General features: G+C 44.8%; 1 protein-coding gene across 1 annotated transcript in view; it reads left to right on the top strand.

The window, feature by feature from the left end:
* The window catches only part of MAPKBP1 (mitogen-activated protein kinase binding protein 1), a 986,444-nt gene that overhangs the window by 324,041 nt on the left and 634,682 nt on the right, over window positions 1-27,721 (top strand). Inside the window, exon 4 of the mRNA XM_078662278.1 lies at window positions 22,297-22,359. Within this exon, the coding sequence (XP_078518404.1) occupies window positions 22,297-22,359 (63 nt within the window). The remainder of the gene's footprint in view (window positions 1-22,296; window positions 22,360-27,721) is intronic.

The following is a 27,721-nucleotide window of genomic DNA, read 5'->3' as shown; positions in this document are numbered from 1 at the left end:
CTTTTCTCAGTCTTGGCAATATAGTTACACAAGAGCCGTTGGGAGTTTTTTTTCCCTCCCGCCAGTGCTGAATAGAATTGACACAAAGCATTTGACTTTTTACTTATGTAGCCCAAAAATTGGTAAAGCCAGTAGGTGAGAGAGGCGAGACCTCGCTGCTTTTGCCAATGTTGGTTAATTATGGTCAATATGCCTTTTAATTGTTTCTGCTAAGAGTTGTGTCCATGTCTAAAAGTGAGCTCTTAATGAGAGCAGCCAGAATGAAGAAATTCTTGTTTTCCAAGTCATTATGTATTTGACATACCTGACTCCTAATCCGCCATCAGATTTTTAATTTATCAAAAAAAGGTAATCAGCACTCAACCTATATTTGGTTAATTAAACAAAATGTCCAATCTGGAACCGGAGTCTGTGCCTTATATGAAAATATTCTTAATTTTCATCAAATTATCCTTTATTTGTCTCCTTTTCTTTTTATAAAAATTAATTGTAGTCCACTTGTTTCGTCCCTTGACCGAGACTCCTTCAAGTCTTAAAGTGTGGTATAATTTAGTCGAAAATTCCCTGCTTCCACCTTAAGGCAACAAAGGTACTAAATTCCCTCCGTGTATTGCTCCAACCAGATCTCGGTATCACTCCAACCTGATCATGGTATCATTCCCTTTTTTAATACGAAAACCATTCTGTCCTCTCAAGTATGGGCACTACAATTTCAAGCCAATGTAGGCAGCCAAGTCCGGATTCATTGATGCGGAGCATCACTGAATTTTCCGACATAAATGTAAAATAAATTAGACTAAATTATACTTCACTTTAAGCCCTTAAGAAGCCTCTGCAAAGGGACTAAGTGCGTTGGCTACATGGGATTTTTATAAAAAGAGACAATGGATAGTTTGATGAAAATTGGAAACTGAGTCTGTGCCTTATGACAATATTTTCTGATTGGACGTTTTGTATAATTAACCAAATATATGTTAAGTGCTGATTATCTTTTTTTTTTTTATTGCTTTGTGAGATTCTGTTCTCGTATGGGGAGTTAAGAGGCTAGCTCCTGGATCGTTGCACCACAGTATTTTACTTACTTTACAAAGAGTGCGATTTATTTGTCTCAGACTCCTCTTTGTGAACCATTAGCTGTTTAATCTATCAATCAAAGAGAAAAATGGATGTTTAAATGTATGACTGAAAAACACTGCATATATGGTGCAGTGAAAGATGGCGAAAAAGTTTTTTTGTTGCTAGCTTTATATATGCATTAAGAGTAGGCATTCTGCTCAGATGTTTTTGTTTTCTTCTGTTCCCTGACTAGATCAGTGGTTCGTAACATTTTTACTTCTTGGTACCACCAATTAGGACATAACAGAAGAGAAACTCCCCCTTTGTTGCATGATGGGGCATTTAGACTGATTTTCCATTGAATTACATCCTATGTCACACAGGTCATTTTATTGGTGATAAATAAAATGTTGAGTAAGGTATGAAACCGCTTAAAGATTTATTCATTGTTCTACTGGATCCACCCTTGTGTAGACTAAATATCATAGATCAAAGGTTAGCTAAAATAGAAGACCATCTTTGTAAAGCAATTGCTAACTCTAAAGGGAGTGGTCCTAGTGAAGCTCCAGGGCCCATTAGGGCAGGAAATGCTGCGAACTCTCTCTCCCAAATACCGGCCAGTGAAGATCCCACTAACCTTACTCCTCCTTTGGTGTGTCCCAATAGTTCTCTTGCCCCTGTAACACTAACATCTAATGCTTTACACCTGTCTTATCAATTGCCAACTGGCACAGTGCTGAGGCCTAGGGTGGAGGGCAGTGATGTTAGAACCCAAAGTTTTTTTTTTTTTTAGATCTTCCCCCAGAGGCAACACCGTACACCATTGTGTTGGCAAATGCTCCGCTATTGCGACCTTGTGAGGAAGAACACTGGTCCTCGCTAAAAATTAAGGCTCTTCATTTCTTGGATGCAAAACGGGGCTTGGGAATCAACTATTTGATGAATTTTTGATGGTCAGAAGGGTGGCTTGGGTGGGTAAATCTGTAAAAGGTATGGCCGGGGACAGTATAGTTTTCAGCTTTAGGTCTCCCAAGCTAGTTATGTGTATACTGGAGAGGGCTTCATCCCCCTCAGTTAGGGAAGACGCCATAAACGTTCTTCCCTTGGGGTTCTTCTATCATGCAAGCCTATCTAATAGAAGGGGTACCCTTATGTATCAGGGCCAAGTGTTGGGACGTACTAACTATGCTGTCCCAATACATAATAGATATGAGGCTCTGAGATCACTGGAAGAAAATGACTGACTGGGATATCCATCTCAAGATTGTAACTATGTGCAACCAGTAAACAGGGATTCAGGAGAGATGGGTTTTAATAAGATTAGCCATCTACAGAGGGATTCTTATTTGGATATAAATAATCCTTTAGTTGGCCATCCGCATAATGAAATCATCATAGAGGCGGCTGCATGTCCCTTAGTAATATATCAAGAGGTAATGTCACCACAAATAGTCAGGGCCGACATATGTGCTGAGAAAAGTTCTAGTGCACTACAAAATGGCGGAGATATTGGGAAAGAGGCGCGTAATTTCAACCTTATCTCATGGAATGTAGCTGGTCTGAAAAATAAACTACAGTCATTGGATTGGCAGTCCTTTATTGATATTAATGACATTGTGGATTTACAAGAGACCTGGCTAGTAGACCCCGCATTTAGACCGGGATATATTAGTTTTTATAAACCTGCCATTGCTGTGCAAAGGGGGAGACCAATGGGGGGGCTTATCATTTGAGTACGGCAGTCTGACAGGTATTCAGTTCAGCAGCTGGATACGGATGGGAATGACATATTGGCAATTAAGAGATAAGAAGATATGGTGCAAAGGACCTTATAATTATTAATGTATATGCAAGAAGGCTACCCGGAGGAAAAGCCTCACGTACCATTGCCCTTCTAGATTCTTATCTTAATTTGTTCAAAGGAGTGTATGATATAGTGGTCGCTGGTGACTTTAATTGCACTTTTGAGCCACTTGACTCAAATGATATCGATTTAGGACAGGAAGAAGACTTGTTATGGGATATTCCCCAATTATCCCTGGCTCCGATCAAGAAATGGTCAGAGGCGGCCATACAACTTAAAGTTGTGTGCCTGGAGCATGGACTTAGAGCGATTAATGGGAGAACCGTGTCAGACAAGGAAGGGTCACCAACTTACAGCTGTGGGACAAGAAGTAGTCTTATTGACTACATACTTGTTAATAAGGACTTCTGGCCAAACCTAATCGATATGATTATTGAGGAGAGGGTGTAGAGCGATCATAACCCCCTGTTGTTGGAAACTGTATGTGTGGGTAAAAATCTAGATGATGTGCTCCCACTGGGAGTTGAAACCCATCTAAGCAACGACTCCAGAAGGGTAAAATGGTCAAAAATATTATTAAAAGATGACCAGTTGGAGGCTATAAATACTTTGGTGTCCAAAGCAATGGTAGATCTCATTAGCTGTCAAGACAAACCGGGAAACAAGACCAAAGTTGCAATGATACATAATGACTTTTTAACAAGCTGAAAGGCTATTTTATTTCTAAAATACCTAATAAGAAAGATCCCGCAAAGGTTACCGTAGATTCATGGTATGGGAATACATGTAGGGTGGCCTACAAAGCATTAGCTTTGGCAATTTGATCTAGGAACAGGGATAGCATCCACAAAGCTCGAGTGGAGTATAAGCTGGCACAATACAGTGCCAAGAAGGAGTAGGACGAGGAATATTGGCAAGAGTTGTATGGTTCCAGCTTAGATAGGAGTATGTTTTGATTCTGGCATCGCCTGAAGTGGGGCAAGGGTAGATCTAACCAACCACCGACTAATCCTGTAGCGCCCAAGCAATGGGTTTCGCACTATAAAAACAATTTGCCATGGAACAGGAAACTGACACATTACAGGGGTGCTTGGAAAATCACGTTGGTATTCCTGTATTGTGTTTTACCAAACAGGAAGCTGAAGTTGCCCTAAATAGTGTACGAAGTGGGAGGGCCCCTGGGCTTGATTGTGTCCCTGCAGATCTGTTCTTGCACAATAAGGCACTTTGGGTAACATACATACAGACTCTTGTAAGTGCGATAGCAAAGGGCTCCCCAATCCCTGAGTCATGGAAAGGAGCGGAGATCTTACCCATTTTTAAAAAAGGGTATAGATCAGATCCAGGCAACTATAGGCCCATCAGCCTGATTGACTGTTTACAGAAGGTGACAGCTAGGCTTGTGTTGAGTCGTATTCAAGATTGGATCGATGAATGCAATATCTTACCCCCGTTACAGGCGGGGTTCCGCTCACATCAGAGTACAATAGACCAGGTTTTTAGATTTGTTTTAATTTATTGGCGAGTTGCCATCCTTAATGGCGGAAGAATATATGCCGCTTTTGTAGATCTAAAGTTGGCGTTTGACTTGGTCCCCAGAGCCAGGTTGTGGGATGTTTTAGCCAAACAGGGTTTGCCGAAGGACTTGTTGGCATTTTTGATTAAACTTCATGAAGGAAACTTTGCCCAAGTCTGTTTGGGTCAGCATGGCCAAGTGACTGATAGATTCCAGGTTGAAAGAGGGGTCAGGCAGGGGTGTGTATTGGCACCGACATTATTTTCACTTTACATTAATAGGGTGACAAAGTATTATGATAATCACCCTACTGATGCCCTGACTTTAAATGGTAGTAAAATACCTTTGTTAAAGTTTGCCGATGATACCCTGCTATTATCTAAAACTCAGCAGGGCCTCCAGATGGCTATAGCTAGGTTCGAGCTATTCTGTAAGGACTATGGTCTCATCATAAATGTAGACAATACTAAGTTCATGGTCCTCCATAAAAAGAAAATAGTAAAAGGGAAAGTTACTATGAACAATGCTATACACGAGCAGGCAAATGTTTTTACGTACCTTGGTATTACATTAAGTCCCAAACTTAAGTGGAATCCGCATTTGGACGTGTTGTTGCTTAGACACGCTCAACTGTCTGGTGCTCGGTGTAAGATTGTCGATGTTCTTTTAACAAAGCCGATTGCCCCTATACTGAAAATATATAATGCAAGAATCTCAGCCTCAGTATTGTATGGGGCAGAACTATGGGGCTTTAGTAATTTATCTGCACTCTCGACCTCGCAAAATATATTCTTGAGGTCTATTACGAGCTTACCCCAATCTACCGCTCTATTACAATTTGGGAAGCCAGTATTTGGAGGATGTGGCTCGTTTTAGACCTGTGGCCTACTGGAGGAGGCTCTGGGTTACCGAGGAGCTTACCGAGTATGCCCATGCTCTTTTGGAGGTCAGGGATGCAGATGGTGCGGGGAAAATTCTGTGGTTGAAGCAGGTTAAGTCAATATTTTGTGACCTGGGGTTGAATTTGTTGTGGCAAAACCCAACTAGTGTTCCATTTCCGTCCCGTAAAGAACTAAAGGGGCTATATTGGAATATGGTGATGATAAAACGATTTTAGTCCATGACGAGCACTTCCATGTCCAGGGTTTTCTTAGAGACTAAACATGTACCCGTTTATGAAAAGTACTGGGACCTTATAACGATCCCCTGTGATAGGAAATGGTACCACCAATTCAGGATAGGCACCCTTCCTATCAAATCATTCACAGGCAAATGGGGTACAGGCTCCAGCATGGATTGCGCGTTTTGCCCAACACAACTGGAAACTATTGGCCATGTTTTTTTCATCTGCCCAGTCTATAGGAATTTGAGGCATTAATGGCGAAAGCCGATCTGTCAGTTGATGGGGATTATCTCAGGCACTGAAGCCTTAAGGATTTTAAAAACAGATGGGAATGATTTAAGTACAATCGCTATCTCTAAATTCTTACATGGCATGTGGACAATCCGTGCCCATGGCTCGAGTAATTAATGAATGTATGAGATGTGATTGTATTAACTGGTTTTATCGATACCTGGTATTTGTATGGTGGCTGTTTTATGGATATTACTGTTTTTAAATGAATTTTATATTAATTTATTGTATTTTTTTAAGTCCTGTATATGCAACATTGGATCATATTTTGGATCTTGTACTTTTAAGGATGAATTTTAACGGTTTATGTTTGTTTTAAATGTAAATGTCTTTTATGATTATGAAATCGAATAAAGACTATTTGAATTGAGTAAGGTATGCTTAATTTATATAGTTTTCTCAAGAGACCTGTATTTTCTGGTGCTTTGTTATTCCCATTTGTATCCTTCTACATTAATTGTCAACACAGCTAGATGGCAAAGGCACAGAATGAGTTGCCTAATTTGTCAATCCTAGCTTGAAAGTGTACACAATCTGGCTTTCTTTGCTGCATAATTTGCCTTTCAAACAAAAAGACTCCAACCATATGAAAATAATGCGCTTAAGATGCTGAAGAGGGTCTCTATACATGCACCCATCCCCTCTATACTGTTCGATCTTCATTGGTTGACCATGATTGTCTGATTCAAGAGGCCTTGCAAGGTTTTCAGAGGTCTTCCTGGTGTTGGCTATTCTTTTTTGCAGACTCGATTGGTATTCCAGAGAACTAGAGTCTGTTTGTGACCTTGTGTACTTGGATATGTACAGCGTGTTGCGTCTACTTGTGTTTCTCGAAGCATGTTGAACTTCGTCACCAAACCTTGTATGGGCATCAAGCCTTTCAGGTATCTCTGCTAGCCCTACTTCTACTTCGCCTTTCTTTGGGAATGTTGTCATTTGAATGTATTTTATTTCATGAGTGGTTATTTCATAGTCTAAAAAGGCTCTGTTGATGGGGGGACGTGTTACCTTCAAAATAAACCTGTAATGTTTATTTTCCATTTCTGTCAAAGGTGACCGAAGTAAAGAATAGAGCAAACTTCCATATGTTTTGTCAATGCGAGGGAAACCTAAGGACATTTTTGGAAAGAAAATCCAGAATGGACTGTCATTTCGAGTGTATGCAAAATGAAATGTACATTGGCTCAAAACTAGTGTATGTGTGTAATTTGCTTGCTTTTTTCCTGCATAATTTTGGTGCTATTGATTTTGCACCATGGTGATGCTTGGGCGTCCCTGAAGCTTGGCTTCATGTGACTCTAGATGAACCATGCCTTGGTGTAACTAAGCAGAAGAGGTCACCCCTATGAGGCCTGGGCCATGGGATGAAAAAGCAGTTAGAAAAAGCAGCTGCTGGTTTTGGGTGAATTGGGATTATAGGAATCGAAGTGAAAATGTAGCTGCTGGTTAGCCCAAAATCCTTGTGGGTTTTTTGTTTCTGTTTTGGTGAATATCCAAACATTACAGTTGCCCTCTTTTTCTGAATCATTGCTTTGCTTTATCGGTTCATCGGGGGGTGCTATGAGAACATGTTTGACCCTTTGGGTTTGAGCACTGTCAAACCCCCACTGTCGTTTCATTGCTCAACTGATCCACCTATGGGACCCAGTTCCTAAATTTGTCAAGGCTAATGTCCCTGTTTTTGAAGATTCTGCATACCCCGTATCCAGCAGTACAATTAAACTTCCCCTTCAAATAATTCTATTTGACTGTATAGGTGGCAGGTTTGTGAGTGAGGTGAAACTCCATTCCACCCCACTTCAGCCCTGTGACTCTAGTTATTGGCAAGTCGATTTTTAGTTGTATTCTGATTCATTCAGATGCATTTTCAGCTGCTTCCAACCCTCATTAATCCAAAAACAATCAAGCGGATCACTGCTCTTCATTTATGTGGTGGAAAAAGGCGGTTGTCGTTTCTGACCCTCCATTCTGCTACGTGGACTCTTCAGTGCTAGTATTATCGACTACAGTGATTTCCCTGCATTGACCCACTTTGCTTGCCCTTGTGCTGGTAGTCAATAAAGAGGAAATGTTGGTGATGTTAGGGATATCCAGATTGTTTTCCAGCTGAAAGCATCTTGTGGGACAGCAAGGCCCTATACGGCTCTAGTGTGAATACAACGGCAAGCATGTTTTCTTCTGGTCACGCGGTAACACTGCACTAATCTCACAATGGCCAGCTTTCTTTGAAACCTTATTAAAGCACTAGCACAGACGGCAAACGGTATATTGTACAATAACGTTGCTTTTCTGAACTTATTGTCCTGTAGTAGTTTTAAGATGTCAGCCCTGAACATCCATTTGTCTCTGTGTGCCCATCGAGCACTTTATTTTTTGCAACACTTTAAATTTTGAATTTTTTTTTTTTAGATGTTACACTAACGCAATAAATTCCAAAACCTTTTGAAAAGGTAGTGAGCACACGAGGAATTGTCTGCTTAAGACAAGATATCATTTGTTACTCCTGATGATGGTTGGATTTACACGCCCTGCCCTAGTATGACTGATTTACACCCCAAGCTCGGGTTCTCAAGTTATTTGCTTGACCGAATGTTAGCTGTGAATTGAATAGGCTAATTCTTTAAGAGTCTGTGGGTCTGATGTACCTGTGAATATGTAGTGTGTTTTTACTAGCCAATATGGATGGTAAAAGGCAGGGTTTTAAGTGGGACAAAAAAGAGGGTGGGTCTCTGAAGGGAGCATGTCCAAAGAGGCATGATCAGGAGTTTTTTCTTTTTCTTTCAAGGAGCGTGGCCTATGTAATTAAGGGTATGGTCTAAATCATGCGTATCACAGATTCCTCAAGTCTTACTCGAAAAACAAGAACTAAAATTTGACATCTTCTGTAATTATTAAATTACAGCATAACAACGTGCTTGTCAGTATTTTTAAAGGATTTCACGCTACAGACGAGCAACTTAAACAATGTAAAAAAAAAAATACAACACTGGGGCCAGAGTTTATAGAGGAAATGTAGCCGTTAACCATTTGAGTCAGTTTTACATTTTTCTTTTTCAGACTTTGCCCATGTCAAAATACGACTTCGCCCATGTCAAATTACGACTTACAGAATTCCATTGCCCTATCAACTTTTTTTTCTTCCAGATGCATTATTTAAGACCACTCCATACAGGTCTTAAAATATGGGAGGGGCGAGGGGGCGGAGCGGAATAAGGGACAGGACTGCCCACCCACCTCTCACATCTACAAAGAAAAAATAAATAAAATAAATCCAGCTGATGTCTGGCCCGATTGCACCCCGGTTACTGGTATAGCTCCGGGCAGTTAGTTTCTCGTTCTTCAACTACGCCCTGGGGAGGTGCTGGGAAAGTGTATTGCGAGCCAAGTTGAAGATTTTGTTTGCCTAACCTGCTGCAGTCTGAGTTTTTTCAGCTCTTGAAAATAATGGGACTTGAAGATCCGAAAGATGCCCGTTTCAACCACCCTTTTAATTGCTGCCAGTGGCCACACCCGGCCCACTTAAAGCCCTGGTGAAAGGAATGCTAGGATAAAAACCTTTATCTTTGCGGATAGATGTGACATAGTATTTTCTTTGGCTTCCTCTAAACCCCTGTGTTCTTACCTTTTTGTACTGTTGCGAGATGGAGTTTGTATTGCTTCACCAGCAGTGTCCAAACCTTGCTGTGGTGCACCTTACGTGTACCTCCACCAATATTGAGGGGCGACTGTACCCTCAGCAGGTCTTGTGGAGAGCAGTCCGTCGCACCCTTAACATGAACTCCATTCCCATCCCAGGGTCCTTCACCTTTTGTGTATGTGTTAAGTTTCCAGACCCCCAGGATATTGCGGCATACATTTGCAAAATTTTCAGCAATTTTTTTTATTTAGCGGCACAAAAATGAAACCTTTGCGGCACGTTATTTTACTCGTAATCATTCCTTTTCAGCCTTAAATCAATGGAACCAGTTTTAGCAAAGTATTCCACTTTGAAATACGCCTGTTTAAACAGACCCCCAGGATATAGAGGCATGGATTAGCAAATTTAGCGGCACAAATATGGAAATTTAGCGGCATTTTTGCGGCACTTAATTTTACTCATGCTCATTCATTTTCAGCCTTAAATCAATGGAAACTGTTTTAGCAGAGTACTCCACTTTGAAATAGGCAGTCTGGAATATGGAACAGAGGAAGCAGTCCACAGGTGAAGGCTGTTATCCCTAGGAAAGGCAATCCTCCACATGGTCAGCGACTAGCTGCCGCCTCCCCCCCAAACCGGCACCCAACACCCAGGAACGTGGACACGAGACATTTTTACTTTTGGACGGCGGGCGCTAGTCGCCCGGCCGTATTTATTAAAGTATGAAATTAAAAAAGGTTTTAATTGCATAATCAACAATTTATACAAAAATCAGCAGGACATTCAATACACAATTATTATCAACAAGTTTGAGAGCCTGACCTTAACAAAACTCTAATACATGTTGTTTCCTAACCGAGTCTAAAAACATCCTTATCTTGATTTTTGTACATTTCTGGCCATATGGCAGGGTCACTACCGGTGTCAGGTCCTACAAGCTGCGCCTCCCCCTGAGATGTGCGCATGCGCAGTGTTACCCCGGGAATTGCCCGGTCTACGCCCTGAACTCCATTTACCCACTGAAGGAGGGCCCTTACTCTGCGCCAGCTGGTGACGTCATGAGTATACGCGCGCGGGGTGGCTACCAGCCTAAGGAAAGCGTGAACTACTCCTACCCGCGCTCCTTTGCAGCATGAATTACCTTGCCCCTGGAGTTCTAGGAGTGGCCCGCAGGCCCCTCCCCCTGGGCGGGAACCTCCATAGGATGATGCCCGCCCCCTCAGACCTCAAATATGTGCTCACCGATAATGACCTTACCGCCACAGGCCAGCATTGTTAACCGACGATCTGGCCTCCCCCCTCTACCCCCTTCCTAAGAAACCCTCCTACTCGCAAATCCCTCTAGCCAGGCCCAGATATTGTCAGACCACAGGACATTCCCTTCCTCATTTAAGTGAACTCCGTCCCTCAAGTAATACCTGTCGCCCCAAATACACCCGTGAGGTATTGACTGTAGCTGGGGGGCTCGAAACAACCTATCCAATCGTGAGTTGATCCTCTTTACCGAGTGATTCAACGCCCTGACTGAGTTCCCCCCCCCCCGCCACTGTAATCGAGGTATGAGTTACGACCATACTAGTGTGCAACCCGGGCAGGTCCTGGCCATCCACCCCGCCGTTGAGATAATCTCCTCGATCAGAATGCGCCTCCCCAGTGTGGCCAAATCATTCTCCCCAAGGTGAAGTATCACCACTGACGGGGGAGAATGCCGGCGCGCTAAAAGCCCCTGGAAGAAGCCCCTAAACTGGTTGAGACACAGCCCCCCTCTCCCGAAGAACGTGATGTCCAACCCCAGTTGCGCCGCCCTTTTCCCCCTGTCACCTGACATAAAAACACATTCTGCTCGTCTTACATAAGAGTGACCCACAATCCAAACACTTTTCTTCATTGTGTCCTGGCTGCAGCTCCGTGCTGATGTATGTTGTCGGTGCCCGACGACAAATTCCTCCCCTGCGTAACAGGTCTGAGAAACTGTAAGAGAGTGGAGACAAACCAAGCGTGAGTGCCCTGTAATCATAGCATGTCAATTCGTACATAACGTTTGTAACATGCAGAAGACCATCTCCCAATTGTCTTCACTCTCTCCACTGGGAGGCCCCCCGCCACTGCCTCCGTTGCTGCCCCAATCCTAAAGGAATGAGAGCCAAACTCTTTAGGGTCAAGACCTGCTTTCCTGACCACCATCTCCAACACCCTCCTAAATTGGTACCTGGTCAAGGGGTTACCGTCAGCATGACAGAGCAGTGCCCTGCCCGCTGTGCCCACCAGCTGCCTGTGCAATAATTCTACGTGCCTCACTGGGCAGCAAGGGTTAGCGGGGGCCCGTTGGAGGACTATGGTGTGGCCCCTAGACTCCTGGTCGGTCTTTGATTTCTGAATCGTCACCCACATGGTGTCCTCCCTTATCGTCACACTAGCCCTTTGCAAGCCGCCCAGTAGGTCTGACTTGGAACCTGCCACAAGTTCGCTAATTCTCAGCGCCCCATAAAATGCCAAGGAGAATGCAGCCTTAAAAAGAAGTACCTCCCACTCCGAGCTACAAACCGCGTCCAACGCGCCCAGTAACGCTGTTAGCCGCGCTAATCCTATGGGCTTTCTCTTATCCTTATGGTGGCCTTGAATACGGCGCCAACCCCTCAAAGCCTTACGTACCATAAAGGTATTAGTGGGATCACGCAAGCCCCTAGCTTGAGCGTAGAATGACACCGCTGCCCTATGTCTGTTTGCCGCTGCCACCGAGCTCCCCTCCTTATGCATCCATTCTAGGTAGGCCGCAAAGCCATCCTCCCGCGCCCATAGCACCTCGCATTGCTGCCCCAAGAAAGTACAGTAAGACAAAAACGCCCCTTCATAAGCTGTCCTGGTCCTGGGGGCTAGGCTAGCGACCACGAGGTCCTGTAATCTGGGGCACCAATCTGCCAAAGTACTGCTGGGAAGTGCGCTGGTGAGGGGTCTGCTGTAGGAAGATGCTCCCTGAAAACCTGCATTTTTAAGCGAGAGAGGGAGTCAGCTGCATTGTTCAGAACACCAGGGACATGTTTGGCCTTAAAAACGACATTCAATTTAAGGCACTGCAAAACAATTTCTTTGATCAGACTGAGTATGAAAGGACATCGTGCTCCCTGCTGGTTGATACATTCCACCACCGTCATGTTGTCTGACCAAAACACCACTGATTGATTACATAGGTGTTCGGGCCAGACCACCAATGCCACTCATATTGGGAAGAGTTCCAGGAAGCCAATATTGGTGGTCAGACCCCATGTCCTCCATACCTCCGGCCACTGTTGAGCGACCCACCTGTTCCCTAGGATGGCGCCAAAGCCCACACTACCGGCAGCATCAGTCCACAGGCCCAACTCTGCTGATGTTGTGAGCGGGCCAGGCCAGACCACCCTGCCGTTTAAAATCCTCCAGGAATGCCATCCATATAAGCATATCCTGGCGAATTTCAGACGATAGCCGAGTGCGGTGGTGCTTCTCCCTCAGCCCCTTCATTGCTTGAGCAATGGAGCGAGAGAAAGGGCGAGCCATGGGGATGATCCTCAGTGCGAAATTCAATTGCCCTACCACCTCCTGTAGTTGCTGCAGAGTGACCTTCTCCTTCCGGAGGCATAAATGTAGCGCTGTTTTGAATTTGTCCACCTTGTCCCTAGGTAATCTAAAACATCCTTCCATTGAGTCAATCTCAATGCCTAGGAATTCTAAGAAGGTGGTCGGGCCAACCGTCTTCCCGGGCGCAAGCGGGACTCCAAAAGCCCGCATGAGCACGCAAAACTCCTGCAATGCCAGTGCACACTCCTGAGATCCCGCCTCACCCAGGAAGAGGAAATCATCTAAATAATGCATGACCCGCTGATGGCCCGTCACTTGTCTCATGGCCCATTCAAGAAAAGAGCTAAACATCTCGAAGTAAGCGCAAGATATAGAACAACCCATGGGCATGCATTTGTCCATGTAGAACATATCCCCAAAGGTGAAGCCTAAAAGATGCTGATCCGCTGGATGGACCGGGAGGAGGCGAAAGGCTGATTCTATGTCTGATTTCGCCATCTGTGCCCCGGGTCCCGTGGCCTGTAATAAGTTAACAGCCTGATCAAAAGAGGCGTATTTAACACTACAGATACCCTCGTCAATGGCATCATTCAGTGACGTCCCCCTAGGTGCTGACAGGTTGTGGATCAATCTGAATTGCCCTTTCTCTTTTTTGGGGACAACTCCTAATGGGGAACACACAAAATTGGGTACTGGCACTTCAGTAAAAGGGCCAGCTATCCTGCCTAACGATAGCTCCTTGTCAATTTTGGCGGCCACCACAGCCGGATTGTGCTTGACTGACAATTGGTTTCTACAGTGCGCGCTGCCTGTGTATCCCGCTGCCGGGATCCTAAAGCCTTTAGAAAAACCTTCTTGGAGTAGGGTGGCCGATGTGTGGTCCGGGTATCTGTTCAACCATGGGATCATTGCCACCACATCCACTGGAGTGGGGGGGCCTAACCTGTTTGTCTTATAGTGGCTTTCCCCTACCCCTCTGACCTGTGTTTCCCTGCTTGGACCTACAGGCAGTTTCTGGATGAGAGGGGTGACCACAGGAGGAACATGCATGTCTAAACTTACACGCGGCCCTTGTGCAGGTGCGCCTATTAAAATCCCAACATACTCCTTTTTTGTCTGGCCCACTGGTCCTAAACTTCCCAGGCACCTCACTCGTTTGGGGGGGCCGAAAGGGCTGTTGAGGTCTAGCAGAGAACACCTTGACTGAACCGGAGAACTGGGGGGGGGGGGGGTGCAGTATCCGAGAACTGTTTATGCCAAGACATGGAGTCCACCGTGTCCCATGCCAATGTTCTATTAAATTCCAATGCCTTCCTGAAATTGACATCATACCCTTTCCATGCCTCCCCAGAATACTGCTCACTCCATCCCACAATCCTGCTCGAGTAGCATGCCAATGGTGCCTGTAAATCTGGAGGTCGCTCAGCTTTAATAGCAGTGAATACAGCCCAAGCTTTCATCCAGTTGTTGAGTTTCCTCAACCCTAAATCTAGCACACTGCACCCTCCATTCGCTTGGGAGCATCCACTCTTTCAGTGTTTTCGCTTGCTCCATTTCCCTATTATCTAACAACAAAGAATAGATATAAACGTATTTGTCTGGCCAAATCATCTCCTTCACGGCTAACGACACATGCTGAGCCAAATTCTCACTCCTGGAAGGTAAAACACCGTCCCCCAAGAGTGGCAATGCCACTTCCTTACCAAGTGCGGGCACCGGGGGCGGCTGCCCATTAGCTCCGTCCAGTTGAGGAAGACTTGGACCTGCAAGGGGAGAAGATACTGGCAATGCAACACTGTCGGCAACCGCTGCTGATTTGATTTTCTCTACAAACTTCGCTGCCTCTGCTGCATGGTCTGCAGAATTTGGGAAAGCTCCCCCTTTTTGGAGCCATGGCATCAAGGCCGTTATCTGGGACAACAGTTCAGGTGGCAGTGAGTCTAAATTCCCACCCGGGACAACAGGTACCACTGGGGTTATGCCCGGTGGTACCGGCGCAGCAGGCAAGGCGGGTGCCGGGTGTGGCGAGCCTGTACCCGGGATTGTGGGCACCGGTGGGGGAGCAGACCCAGCGTCTACTGGTTGACCTACAGGCACCGGCGCCACGGGGGCAAGGGGTGTAGGCATAGGTATATGCGGGGGTGGAACGGCCACCGGCGGCACGGCCGGTACCGGCTCTACTGGCCCTGGGGCGGGGGCAGCATACCTGGGTCTTTTGGACTTAGACTTACTAGGTGGGGTGACAAATTCCCCCCTTGGCACTGGTGGCACCCTCCGGCGGATAGGCCTGCCCGATGGGCCCGGGGCATCACCATGCCTCTCATTCAACCGTGCTTCCAGCTCATCAACTTTCCCTAGCTGCTGCTTAATTTCACTCATCTCCCGCATCATGGCCCGCATCATAGCCTCCATGTTGGACCCACTTTTTCCACCCCGCGGACCTGGCATGATACCACCCCAAACAACCGCGGCCTACTCTCTTAATATCACAACAGGTCAACTATGTGTACCTTTTTGATGGAGGGTCACCAGGGGGCTTTCAACACCATGCAACGGCGACCGCAACACTAGCGGTTTGTCCGCTTATGTAAGGGGTGAGTAAACCTAATGTAGACCCACCCGGCGGCCACCAGGAGCGATGAATGCCAGCCCCCCGTACCCCTCTTACCGACCAGTCCTGCGTCCTCGCCGGCGGTAATGATCAGCGGTCCCCGTCCACACCACGTTGCGTGCTGAATGGCCTTAGGTCCTGTCCGCTAGAGAATCGCACCCCAAAATCTCGTTAAATTGCCTGGAATTGAGACATGTATTAGCACAGTGTAATGAAACAAGGGCAGATTTAGGGAAACCAAGTGTGAATACAAGGAGACAATTAAACCCCCCTGTTAACCTCCCTGTTGCTGTGCACCACAAAAAAGTAATATCAGCACAATCGGCACAAATCACCACAATATCCCTCCTAAAAACGACCTATTGCACCATTAATGTCGTTAAATGTCTGCAATAGAGATACGTATCACCAGCATGTAATAAAAAAGGTGGGCTGATTGTAGGGAAAACAGAACCCTCGTTTTTAAAAACACTGGAGGCTTGCAATTAAAAGCAGTTTCAATAATACAAATCAAGCAGCATTCAAAGATCTATAAACCTTAATTCACTTTCATTTATAATTGTAAAACAATTCTGCGCGCCCCCCGCACCTATTTATTATAAATTCATACACATTTGTTAAAATTCACTCCTTAAATGGGGTCTCCCATCCAGGTGCTGCCCTGGTCGACCCTGCTTAGCTTGCTAACGAAGGAAAACACACCAAGAATGCTCTAGGAGCCTTCGCGTGAGCAAATAACATAGGGAGCACACGGGCCACAGTCGGGGCACAGTCTTTCCCCTACCCTCGTTCCCCAAATACCTTAAGCGGTCGCCGTGCGCGCCGCTTTAGCAATACAACCCAAGCCTGGGAAAAAAAACGCCTCTGCTCCCGCCGCCTTTGCTGCCGGCTCGCGTCCCTTGCAGACGCTGATCTTCCCGGCGGCTGTCCCGACGACGCTGGTCTTCCCGGCGGCTGCCCCGACGTTGCTGGGCCGATAATCTCGCGGCTGGCTCTTAGCTCGACGGGGTTGGCCTCCTAAAAGACAAAAACAAAATCACACGCTGTCGCCTCGCGTCCACGGTGCTTTGCGCTGCCAATCTCGGGGTCTGTTTTCCCGCCTGTAAAACAAAGGGAAAAAATCAATGAACAAAGAAGCCCCGAGCGCGGGGCACACTGTTCGTGAGGGAGCGTCCAGGGACAAGGGGGTCTCCTGGGCGCTCCCCACCTCTTATTCCTGAGGGGCCAGGCGGGGGGGCACGCCCCCCCGACCCGCCCCTCCTGCAGCCCGCCCCCCCTGACCCGGACCTTCTACTTTGCATCCGGGTCAGGGAGGCCGCCGGCCAATCGGCGGTGGGTCGCGCCCCAGAGGGCCCGCACCCACCGTCGAGAGACAACCATGGTGAAAGGGGGGGCGACGGTCGCCGCGCCGCCATGCGTGCGGGGGGGCCGAGGGCCCCCCCTTTTCATTTGCTTTAGTAAAGTTAGGATTTTGTCTCGTATTACTTTTGAGAATCGGGGCCGAGTACAGAAATTGATCTATTTATGTGACCATATGAAAACAGTTCATGAATTAGGAACACATACTGATCCCATGTACTTAGAATAATCATCATGAATTCTTAAAAGCCAGAGGAACACTGTGCGCCTTTATGCAGCTGAAGACAGTGCATTCTAGATTGGGTTTTTTCAGCAGGGCATCCCAGTGTCACCCAAAAGCCACAGTGCAGCTGCAGAGGGCACTACGGGTGTGTTTTACGAGCAGCTAGGCCTGAGTCAGCCTTTCGTTAACAGTCTGGGTTCTAATGGGTGCTGGTTGATGCAGAATACGGCCGCATTTCAAGTGATCATCTTCTTTGCACAACTCCTCTGCAGTTCTCTTCTCTCCAGACGGTATATTTCGGTATATTTTGTAAGCGCGCTGAAGCAGCTATTGAACTGTGTGACGCTAGCTAAATTAAGGGATTCCAAAGCCCTTGACTGACAGTGCAAGCGCACGTCACCCGACCTGTCAGCACCTGTTCCGCGATGCATTTTAGTTTTACTATCAGAGTCTTAAACTACAAGTGGCCTGCATTAGTGTCTTGACGGCTCCCTCAGCTGATGCCTCGTCTGCTTGTGGGCACGCACGTTTCTGTCTGCCTTTGGCCCAGCCTGTCCATTGTGAGCGGCCTAGACAAAGTGCGGGTGCCACATTAGGTTGCGGGTTTTGCAGTTGGAATCCGAGCCCACTGTTATTCCCACAAGTGACAGTGGCTTTATGAAAACAGTTCTCTGGGTCAGGATGTGAGGCAACGTATGCCAACAATGCAAACCCCCAAAATGAGACGTTTTTTAATTTCGTTTGTGCAAACATTGTGCAAATGCCCCCAAAAATGCAAAATTACTCATTATTACGTGAAATGCTGATTTCAGCACTTTGCACTATTGTTTTAGCATGAAATAATCCATCGTGTTTATTTTTGACGTGAGGGTGCATTTCATGCTAAAACAGTAGCATGAAATCGCGGGCACTTTTGTAAAAATCGCCTAATTTTTACAAAAGTGCTGATTTCGCGTCAAACCGCGAAATCCTGGAGGGTCTGAATACTTCCGTGATTCCATTGTTTATTTCGTTGCCAGGTACCCCGACTGTCTCTTGAAAATGAATTCTGGGTAACGCTAACTCAGATTAGTGGTGTTGCCCTCCCATTATTTTGGCTGAATGCTGGAGACCTTTTTTGCAGTCACAAAGATACATTTTGTGGTCCTTGCGCTACCACGCGGTTTCTGCGATTATTTCGCATATCGTGAAATCCTGGAGGGTCTGAGTATTAGCAGGGAGAGAGAAAGGGGATGTGTGACTGAAACCAGAGAGTAGAGGAGGCTGTGTGGCAAACCAGGGAGAGGTGAAAGGGATGCCCGGTAAGGGTGCATACATGGATGCTAGAACATCCCAGGACAAATACAGCCCCCTCTCGCAAGGTTAGGATTGGAGCTATGCTTTTGTAGAGCTGCAGAAACTTTAGTGCTTCCAAGCTTTCCTGGGATTGAAGCGTGTTTCTGCTCCTTCCCTCATGCCACTTCAGGAAAGTCCAAGTTCTTGTAAAATATTAGTGGGGGTGCGGGCAGTCATAACTTTTTAATAGTCCCTTGCACTCACATGACTGGTTGTAGTGTGCACAAGATATCACTGAGTCACATCCACCTGGGCAAGGTTGATCAGAGCACGGCACCTTGATATGCTTGACATGGCACGACAGTGGGAGAGGGGGTGAGGGAGGCCAAATGAGTGGGTAAGATAGTATGTAGAAGTGGGTCGAGAGAGGAGTCTCCTTTGTACATACCTTTCTGGCAAATGCCAAATGCATTGCAGTGACGTCTGTTTCCTCGTCTGTTCAAATGTGACAGAATATCATTGCCAATGTTGAAATGCAGAACTCAAAACCAAAGGTTTGTTTATGAGAGGCTGGACTGACAAAACCTACTTTTATGGTTGAAACATGATGTATTTTTCGTTGTACTATTATCAAAGAATTCTCAGATTACTAACAGACTAAGAAGATAGTTTGGAGAATTCATTAAAACCAAAAGAACGTTTTTTCTTTGTGGTGTAGTTATCTCTACACGTTCTATATTTTGGTTTTATCTCACATAGTGAATAGCCCTGCAGAATAACAAGGCGCCAAAATACTACCATAAAGCTTACCCGAACACAGAAATTACCACGCCTTCGGATTTGGTTTATCAAAATCTTTCCAAAGGTCTAGTTATTCCTGTACTGAAAATGGACAAAAGGCAGTTTTTTTTTTTAAGATAAAACATCAAAGCGACCCTATACAAACCTCCTTGGCGCACCATCAGGTTAATATTGTGGAAGCAGCCAGCCGGCTGTACAACGCCGTGTGATGACTTGTGGGAGTACAGCCAAACATTTCATAGTTTTGGCTGTCTGCTGGAGACCTCTTTTTTGAGGCCAAAAAGATAATTTCCTGGAGGGGTCTGTCTGGTGTTTTGCCGGCGGCAAAGCAAATCTTTAGGAATGGGGATCAGTTGGCTCTAAGGTAATGTGATGGTCTGCCCACCACACAGGTGTTTCAGCAAGAGATTAGTGATGCAGATAGCTAGACTGATGAGCGAGGACTTTGTGGGGGTCAGTCAACCTGCTGTACAGTTGAGGCATCGCAAGGCACCCTGCAAACCGGATTGCATTGCATGATTTACAAAATGTATTTTTAATATCCGACTTGGTCTCTAGCTTAACAAACACCTGCATTAATACAGCCCTGAATAGAAGGGTATCTACGGGGTAGGTTTGTAAGTTATGTACAGATGTATACTAAATCCATCAACCAAGTGAAGACTCGGTGTAAGGTAATAATTTGCTGTTGCTAAAAATAAAGTCCCATCTGGTCTCCCCATTGCATTTTGTGACTGGACTGTAGGGGGTTAACAGGGTAGCAGCCACTGCTAGCTCAATCAGGATCAATCTTTTAGTAAATCAACGTTGATTCAAAGTCATTTCTGCCAGAGTTGCTTCTGCCCAGATGGCCATTGAAACTGTCACAGACCACCGAGCCGTTTTAAATGTCTCCCACCTGCTGGGAGAAAGACCTCCGTGGACCAGAGACATTTAATATGTAATAACTAACACCTGGGGCATATCACAGTACTCAAAACTGTACTGTTGCCAACCACTGACTGCACCCTGAAGAGACAGAGAAAATGTAGTATTCCTACGAGACCTTTTTCAAATCTCGATAAACTTTTTCTAAACATTAGGTTTTACATCTGTGTGGTTATTGTGGAGGGAGTACTTGTTTTTTCAACCGCTTTATGCTAATTGTTTTAATTGTGTGTGCCCCTCTCTTGGGATTGTTTTAATTTAATGTCAGGCTTCTTGATTTAAGGTTTTATGCTCCTACTCTATTTTTATAGAGCTTAATTTTGAACATTTTATTCGGTCACTTGCTCAAGGAGTACTATAGCCTTATAGCCCGCAGTAGAGGGCTATACCGGCTATTAAAGTCCCTTTCCAGCGTTCTGCTCGGGCCTTGTACAAGGGAGAGGGACTTTAATAGCCGGTATAGCCCAGCTACGAAGGGCTATAAGGCTATTGGAACATTCTGCCACTAGAGGGCAGAATGTTCTAACAAAAAAGAACAAAGCCTTATGGGAGCGTGAGGGCATTGAAATCCTCTCAGGCTCCCTGAAGTCTTTGTTCGCAGCCAGAGCTGTGAATAAAGAAGCATTGGAATGTTGGAGCTCCAGGCCTATACCAGCCATTATAAGCCCGGAGCACTCCATTGTTTTACAATGGAACTCCCAACATTCCAATGTTCTAATTGTATTTAGAGAATTCTGAACGTCGAACACCCCAGAAGCGGTGCTACATCCAAGGGTTCCTTTAGTAGAAAAAAGCACATCAAAGTTCGAATGTCTAGGGCCACCTTGAAAATTCGAGATCAGAAACTGGTACCCAGCTGTAAGGGTGTTTTCTTTGACCTTTACACTCCTTTGCCTTAAGTCATCACACCTGTACCTCAGTGACTGCTTTTAAGTGACTGAGTCGCCTCTGCTGTTCTAGCCATTGTGCTCATCTGTCTGTTTGTAAACGGACATTTCTACTGTGGACTTAGAGGCTCAATGATTCGATTGCTTTGTCTCTCTCCGTTACCCTACTTTAGATTCGATTGCGTTCTTTACTTTTCTTATTTGATCTGTCTAAGGAGCATTTCGGTCTCACTATGTTTTGAACGGATTTATATTTGTCCACCTGTCATAATCTCTCACTCTAACTCTACTTGCTTCTCTGCTCTCCTTAAAATATATTAGCCACATCTCCCTGTACCCGCATGCCCCCAAGTCTCTTTATACTTTCATTCCTTCTGGATCGGCCAGTGGGTTTTTTAAAACTTATTTTAATCCCTTCCAAGGTATCTACCCATGTGCATATATGTGGTGGCCATCTCGCTGTTTTTTATTTTAAGAAAAATCCTCCAAGATGGCTGCAAAGTACGTGTGTGCATGCTTGAAAAAATCTGTTAAAAAAAAAAAAAAAAAAAAAGAAAACGACTTGGTAGGAAAAGTGTTTAACGGCTGGGAATTTTTCCACTAGGCAGTAGCTGTGGTTAGTTCTTCCATGCTGTTGTCCGATAATCCTGTTATGGGAGTAATGGAAAGATCTGAACGAACATTTATATTTTTTTTGAAAGGTACAGAATGTAATTTCCGTAGCATTATTAGATAAGCCGGTTTATTGGTAAGTTTACTGTTGTGCAGCCTACCCTTTACATTTAGCATGCTGTAAGACAGCTGTTTATCTGGCTGATTGTGCAGGGTAATTTTCATGCTGGGCACATTACAATCCTGTATCCTGAATGAAATACCCCCAAAGAGTGATGAAACTTCGCATTTGGTTCCACCCCTGTTTCAAATGTTGCGTGTATGTTGCAAAGTGCTTATGCAAGTGACACTGTTTTATAGGTAAAGGCAGAGGTTGTTTTGTGATGCTTACATTAGTAACCTGGAAAATAATCCAAGGAAATTAGCCCCTGGTGACACATCATGCTCCTATTCGGATGGGAGCTTGTAAAGGCATGACTTTGGCACCAGCCATGGGTCTCGTCAGTTTAGTATGTCCCATTAAGCCTGTTTTTCTTGTTAGTTCTTTTTTAGGTCATTTTAAACCCTATAGCGAAAGGCATTAACTTTCTGTTTTTTGTTCTTATTTTCCCCCCACTAGGTGTGTCGTAGTATTGTTCAACCCCCGCAAAAACAAGCAGCATCATATTCTCAACAGCTCCAGGTAAGCACACAAATGAGGAACATTTCACTTAAGAAAAAGTTTATGAAATACATGCATCATGATGCCTGCCTCATACATAGCTACCATCCACCTTGAACAACTTATTTAGAGCCCAAGACTTCGTTTCTGACATTCACAAAATTTTACAACGGAGGTAGAATAATGGGGGCAACATGTTGATGTAGTCCACTGATAACCTTATAGTGGTTAGACACTGTGACAGGTCTGTGATACAGAGGAGAAATGTTGGGTTTCATATGGTAGGGGTATCAAACCAGCATTGGCAAAGCCAGGTCTCGCATATGCCAGAGCTATTGGCTTTGCCAATGTATCTGAACCATATTGTACACCAGCGTGGCTGCTGTTCAGCATGAAGTAAAGGAGAGTGTAGTGAAATATTATGGAGTAGATTATTCCACTGCACTCTACTCTGAAACAGAGTGAATTGTTTCAGAGTAGAGTGCAGTAGTGTACAGTGGAGTTGGGGGCCACATTTTCAATTGAAAAGACCATTACATTTGCAGACCTTCAGTTTTACGGATTAAAGTATACAGTGCAAAAATGATAATGTGTAGAAAATGATAATGTGTAGAAAACGTTAGTGTGGAAATGTCAACACCTAATGATTTGATTTGTTTTGATCACATGGAAATATTTTTTTCCACAATATTTCAAAATTGCCAAAAGTTTGCTTCATTTGTGCTTTCCTAATTCTGATATATTCTAAAATATCTGCACAGTTCCTTTAGAGACATTTAAATGTCTCCTAGCAAAAAGTAACATTGTACAGCCTTCCTCCAGCACCACCCTCCTCCAATAGCTTGCATGATTGTCACATGAATCCTCTCACTTTGATGTCCGAGAAAGAAGACAGAGCCAGGCTTTTGACCTTTGTCTTTGAATGCAGAGCAAATGTGACCAGATTTAAAGGTCTGTTTACAGAATGCAAGCACTGCTGGAAGAATTCAGTAAACCGGGTATGCTCCACAGGAGGGATGAACTCCAGCTGGACAGCCTAAAACAACTAAAACCAGCAAATAGAAAACGAGCCCATGTGAGTTATAAATCACAAAGCCAATGGTATTCAACAGGTAGTAAGTATTCCCAGGGAAGCTTCCCAAATGTTCCCAAGTTGTCTTTAGCAAACCAGACTGCTGTGCTGCCTGGTAGGCTTCGACCTTAAAGGGGTTATCTCCTATGTACATTTCTGTGAGGCATTTGCTGAAGCTTTAACCCCTTGGCCGCGGCAGTAATTCCGCCGTGGCGATGCCATGCTCTAGACGGAACCACTCCGTCACGAGCAACGGGTGCGCTGTGCTTGTGACGGAGTGGTTCTGTCACGGCCCCGCTCACTCAATAAAACCGCCGCGCGGGCGGGGCTGCTGCTGAACCACTCGGTGCACAGCACAGCACAGCACAGCACAGCACAGCACAGCACAGCACAGCACAGCACAGCACAGCACAGCACAGCACAGCACAGCACAGCACAGCCGTGGCTGGTGACTGAGTGGTTCCGTCACCAGCACAGAAAGGGTTAACAAATGCCTACTGGGGATTTTCTAAGAGGTCAGGAGAAGCTTTAAGATTTGGTCTCACATTACAACAGGTAATGGGTTTCCAATTTGGATGATTGTATAGAACACAGCAGCATCTTTGACAAGTCTAATGGCATTTAGAACAAAAGTAAACCTATATAAGCACCATTCAGTACTACTTTTAGCCAGTCACTGGATTATATCAAGGTGTAATCTTAACATCCTACAACAGAACACATCCATTACTGGCTGAAGTGCTCATTGAGCATCTGTATTTTTCAGTTTCCTTTAATACCTCAATGAGGTCCTGAGTTGTGGAATAAGAGGTGCAGGGAGTTCAGACCTGTTGGGTCCCAGGGAATCACCTGCGAATGCAGTTGAGCGATCACAGGAATGGTGTATGTTTTAAGCCTGAACTGCCCTTATGAGAATTCATCAGAATCTGAAAATGTACACAATGAGCAAGCTGATAGCGAGGGAAGGTGGAGGAGAACCCCAGGAGTAGAAATAGAACATATTATTTTTATTGAAAATGTTGAGGCCATAAAATGCTCTAATTGGGAGTGGTTGAGACTAGCTAGACTTAGAGAGTCTGTGCCAAAAAGCAGCATATGGTGACTGAATGGACATGGTGGTTATCTTCGGCAGCCACATTTTGTGTCTATAACACTGATCTCAACCATTCACCAGCAAGCAGACTTCCTTTGTTTGGGAGAGAAGTGTTCATGCTGCTTCTTTAACACCAGCAAATTAGTTAGTCCACATCAAAGTACTAGCCTGAGTTTATTTTGTGATTTCTATTTTTTTGGTCAGGAAATACATAAAGGGGTATTGCATTTTAAAATTACATTTTGGTCTGCACATAAAAGTACCCCATTGGCACAGAATCCTCTGCATAACTTCACGTTTTGCTGTTTATTGCATAGTTGAAAACATTGGTCTCAAACTTGCTTAATGGTGTTTGCGTTAGTTTTTTGTTTTGTTTTGCAGGACACTGCTGTTTTAGGGTTGCTTTTCATTTAACATAAGTTCCTTCTGTGTTCTCCTCATCCAACTGATTTGACAAACCCATCTGAAAAAATAAATTCCTTGTAAAAGAAATCCTGGGCTAGAAAAATAATTTCTTGCTACCTTGGATTGTAGTGGCAACTCTAGGCACGATGTTTGCGAGTCCAGTCTGGTCAGTGATGTCCTGTGGGATGTACTAGAATAATCTACTCTGGCTATCGCTAACATATAACGTCAGAGGAAAGCCTCAACACACATGGAAAATCCCATAGTAGTGATGAAACAGTTTTTGGTGGTATTCCCTTCTCTTTGAGGGCTGCAAATGATTGACTAAAGAGTAAACTGTCCAGTTTGGGGAGATACTAGGTTGCAAGAGTCAAAGGATGAAAGCCCCCACAAATGTATTTGGGTTACAGTACACATTGAAGGAATCTCAGACTAGCTTATTGGAGCAGAACCAATACTAAATACTAATGCAGGCCTTCACTGGCATGGTAATGACCCCAAATGGAATCTCACACAAATGGAAATAGTAGTTTTATTTAATGAATGTAAGAAAAGCGAAGGTGCTTTGTCTCCTTTCCAAAAGCATACGTAAAGTAAATTAATTGTATTGTTATCCTGATAGTGAGCGACCTAGTTGCTTGAGGTTTCCCAAATGTGTGCTGTGGTCTTCGTGATTATTTACAGAGCCCGACAACATGACCAATTTCCCGCCAAGGTGGCATAATTTGCTATTCGACCCTGGATGCAGCTAAAAGCTTACTCCTAATGACAATATACTTTGAAGCACACCACTCCCTCCTAAAGGCTTTCTACAACTATGTCCTTACTAAGAGATTCATTGTTCAACTTTGCTCTGCATGGTATCTGGTCACATGCTTTGCTGTAACCATCTTTGTATTGAGGAGTTGAGCTGTGAATCTGTACGGAGTGTCCTAAATAACTTAAGAGCACATTTTTGCTTGTGGATTTAAAATGTGCATCATGGTGTACTACACAAAGCATGCATTCTTAAAGCAATTTTTACTTATCTAATTCCATTTACTTTCGTCTGCCTTGCCACCTCCTTGCCTCCCAGAAAGCACAGATTTAATACACTCTAAATCACTATGTGGCCAGTGCACTACCTCACAGGCGAACATTGATTTCATAGTGAAGCATTTATATTTGATAACCTGATTCAATTTAGTGGCCAGACACATCTAGTTGGTCACTGACACCCAACTGTCGTCATTGGAGTGGGGTGCTGTTGACCACAGTTATATCCCTTTCATGCTTGGACCACTCTGTAAAGTATGTGAACCCCATGTGTGGAGGTCCACACCAGGATCAATGTAACATCTCCATTTCATCATGCAAACTGAACAGAAAAAGATCCAATTCGCTCTGGAAAATGTCTAGGCACTTTTGGTTTAAAACAGTTAATGATTATAGGACTGGTCTCTAAAACCAAAAAGAAAATGCCCCACTATATAAGCATCAGTATTGCCTCAGAATAAATGTTCTTCTGACCCACTTGGTCCACTGTGATACACCACAGCATCTGTGCTTTTTCCATCGTACTTCCATCAACCTCTTTGGTTCCAACCTATTTAACATTATTCCACACACCTACCTATCTAGCAACACTTGCACCTCCAAAGTGTGGAATTAAAAAATAAATAAATATATATCTATATCTTTTTTTAAATCACCTGTCCCTTTTGATGCCATCCAGTAAGGTGACAAATTAAGGGATCATTAGAGCGGAGCTCTTATAATGGACTGTCTTTTTTCGGTTACGCCTCATATTATTTAAGGGTTTGGATTTCAGCAAGGCTCTGATTTTACTACCTTTTTTCAAATCTACATGCAGGGGCATGTAGTGTGTAAGCAAGAAGCGGTAGTTCCAGGGTTGGAATGGCAGTTGAGATTGTGCACACCTGCAAACTAACCTGGTGATTGGTATTCACCAACTCCTCACCAAGCTTTTGTTGGAAATGTACTCCTGACAAGAATAGGAAAAAAACCTTTACCAGGGTGAGGAAAGAAGATGGTGTAGGGAGAGTAAAATTGCAGTTATGGCTAGTCATCTCAAACTAGAACCCGTGCCCAAGGGTAACTGCCATGTTGGGCATGGAATTGCAGGGGGCTACCATAGGTACCCCCCATGTGCACCCCCAGAGTCCCTGGGACCCCACAACAGGCCCGCCACAATCTATTCCCGCATGCCTTTCCGTCGCGGTATTGCCGCCACGGAAAGGCATGTTACCGCACCCATGCTAATAAGGCTGGCGATGTCTAACCGTCACCGCCACTATATTAAACCCTTTTCCGCCCAGTCAACTCGTTGACCAGGCGGAAAAGCAGCGGATGGTCTTGCCGTCTGCTGTGGCCCCCCGCCATCGTAATATGGCGGGGAGGAAATGGGTGGCGGGTGGTGTCTGATCACGGGCGCATCACCACCGCCATGCGGGTGGTGGCGATCAGCCCGTGATCCTAATGGGCCCCTAAGTATTGAAAGCAGCCTAGAGTTTTAAAACTGAATTGTCTTAGCATTCAATTTGAACATAACCTAGACTGTGCACCAGGTACTAACACATAGCTCATCTGTTGAAGCGAAACACAGAATGAATGCTGAACATAGTATTACCTTTATCATCTTCAGATCTTGAGTATTTTTTTTATTTCTATTTGGACAAGTTTAGCATACAAATCCACATTTGTAAAGCGCACAATCACCCGTAAGGGTCTCTAGGCACTGGGGGCCGTCGGGAAGATTAAGCAAGCTATTGCCCAGAGCATAGAGTGAACCCTGTTCTTACTAGATACTTTTT

Source organism: Lissotriton helveticus, chromosome 9 (genome assembly GCF_964261635.1).
Source record: "Lissotriton helveticus chromosome 9, aLisHel1.1, whole genome shotgun sequence".
Lineage (NCBI taxonomy): Eukaryota > Metazoa > Chordata > Amphibia > Caudata > Salamandridae > Lissotriton > Lissotriton helveticus.
The sequence above is the reverse complement of the archived record's forward strand: the minus strand, read 5'-3'. Positions and strand labels throughout refer to the sequence as shown.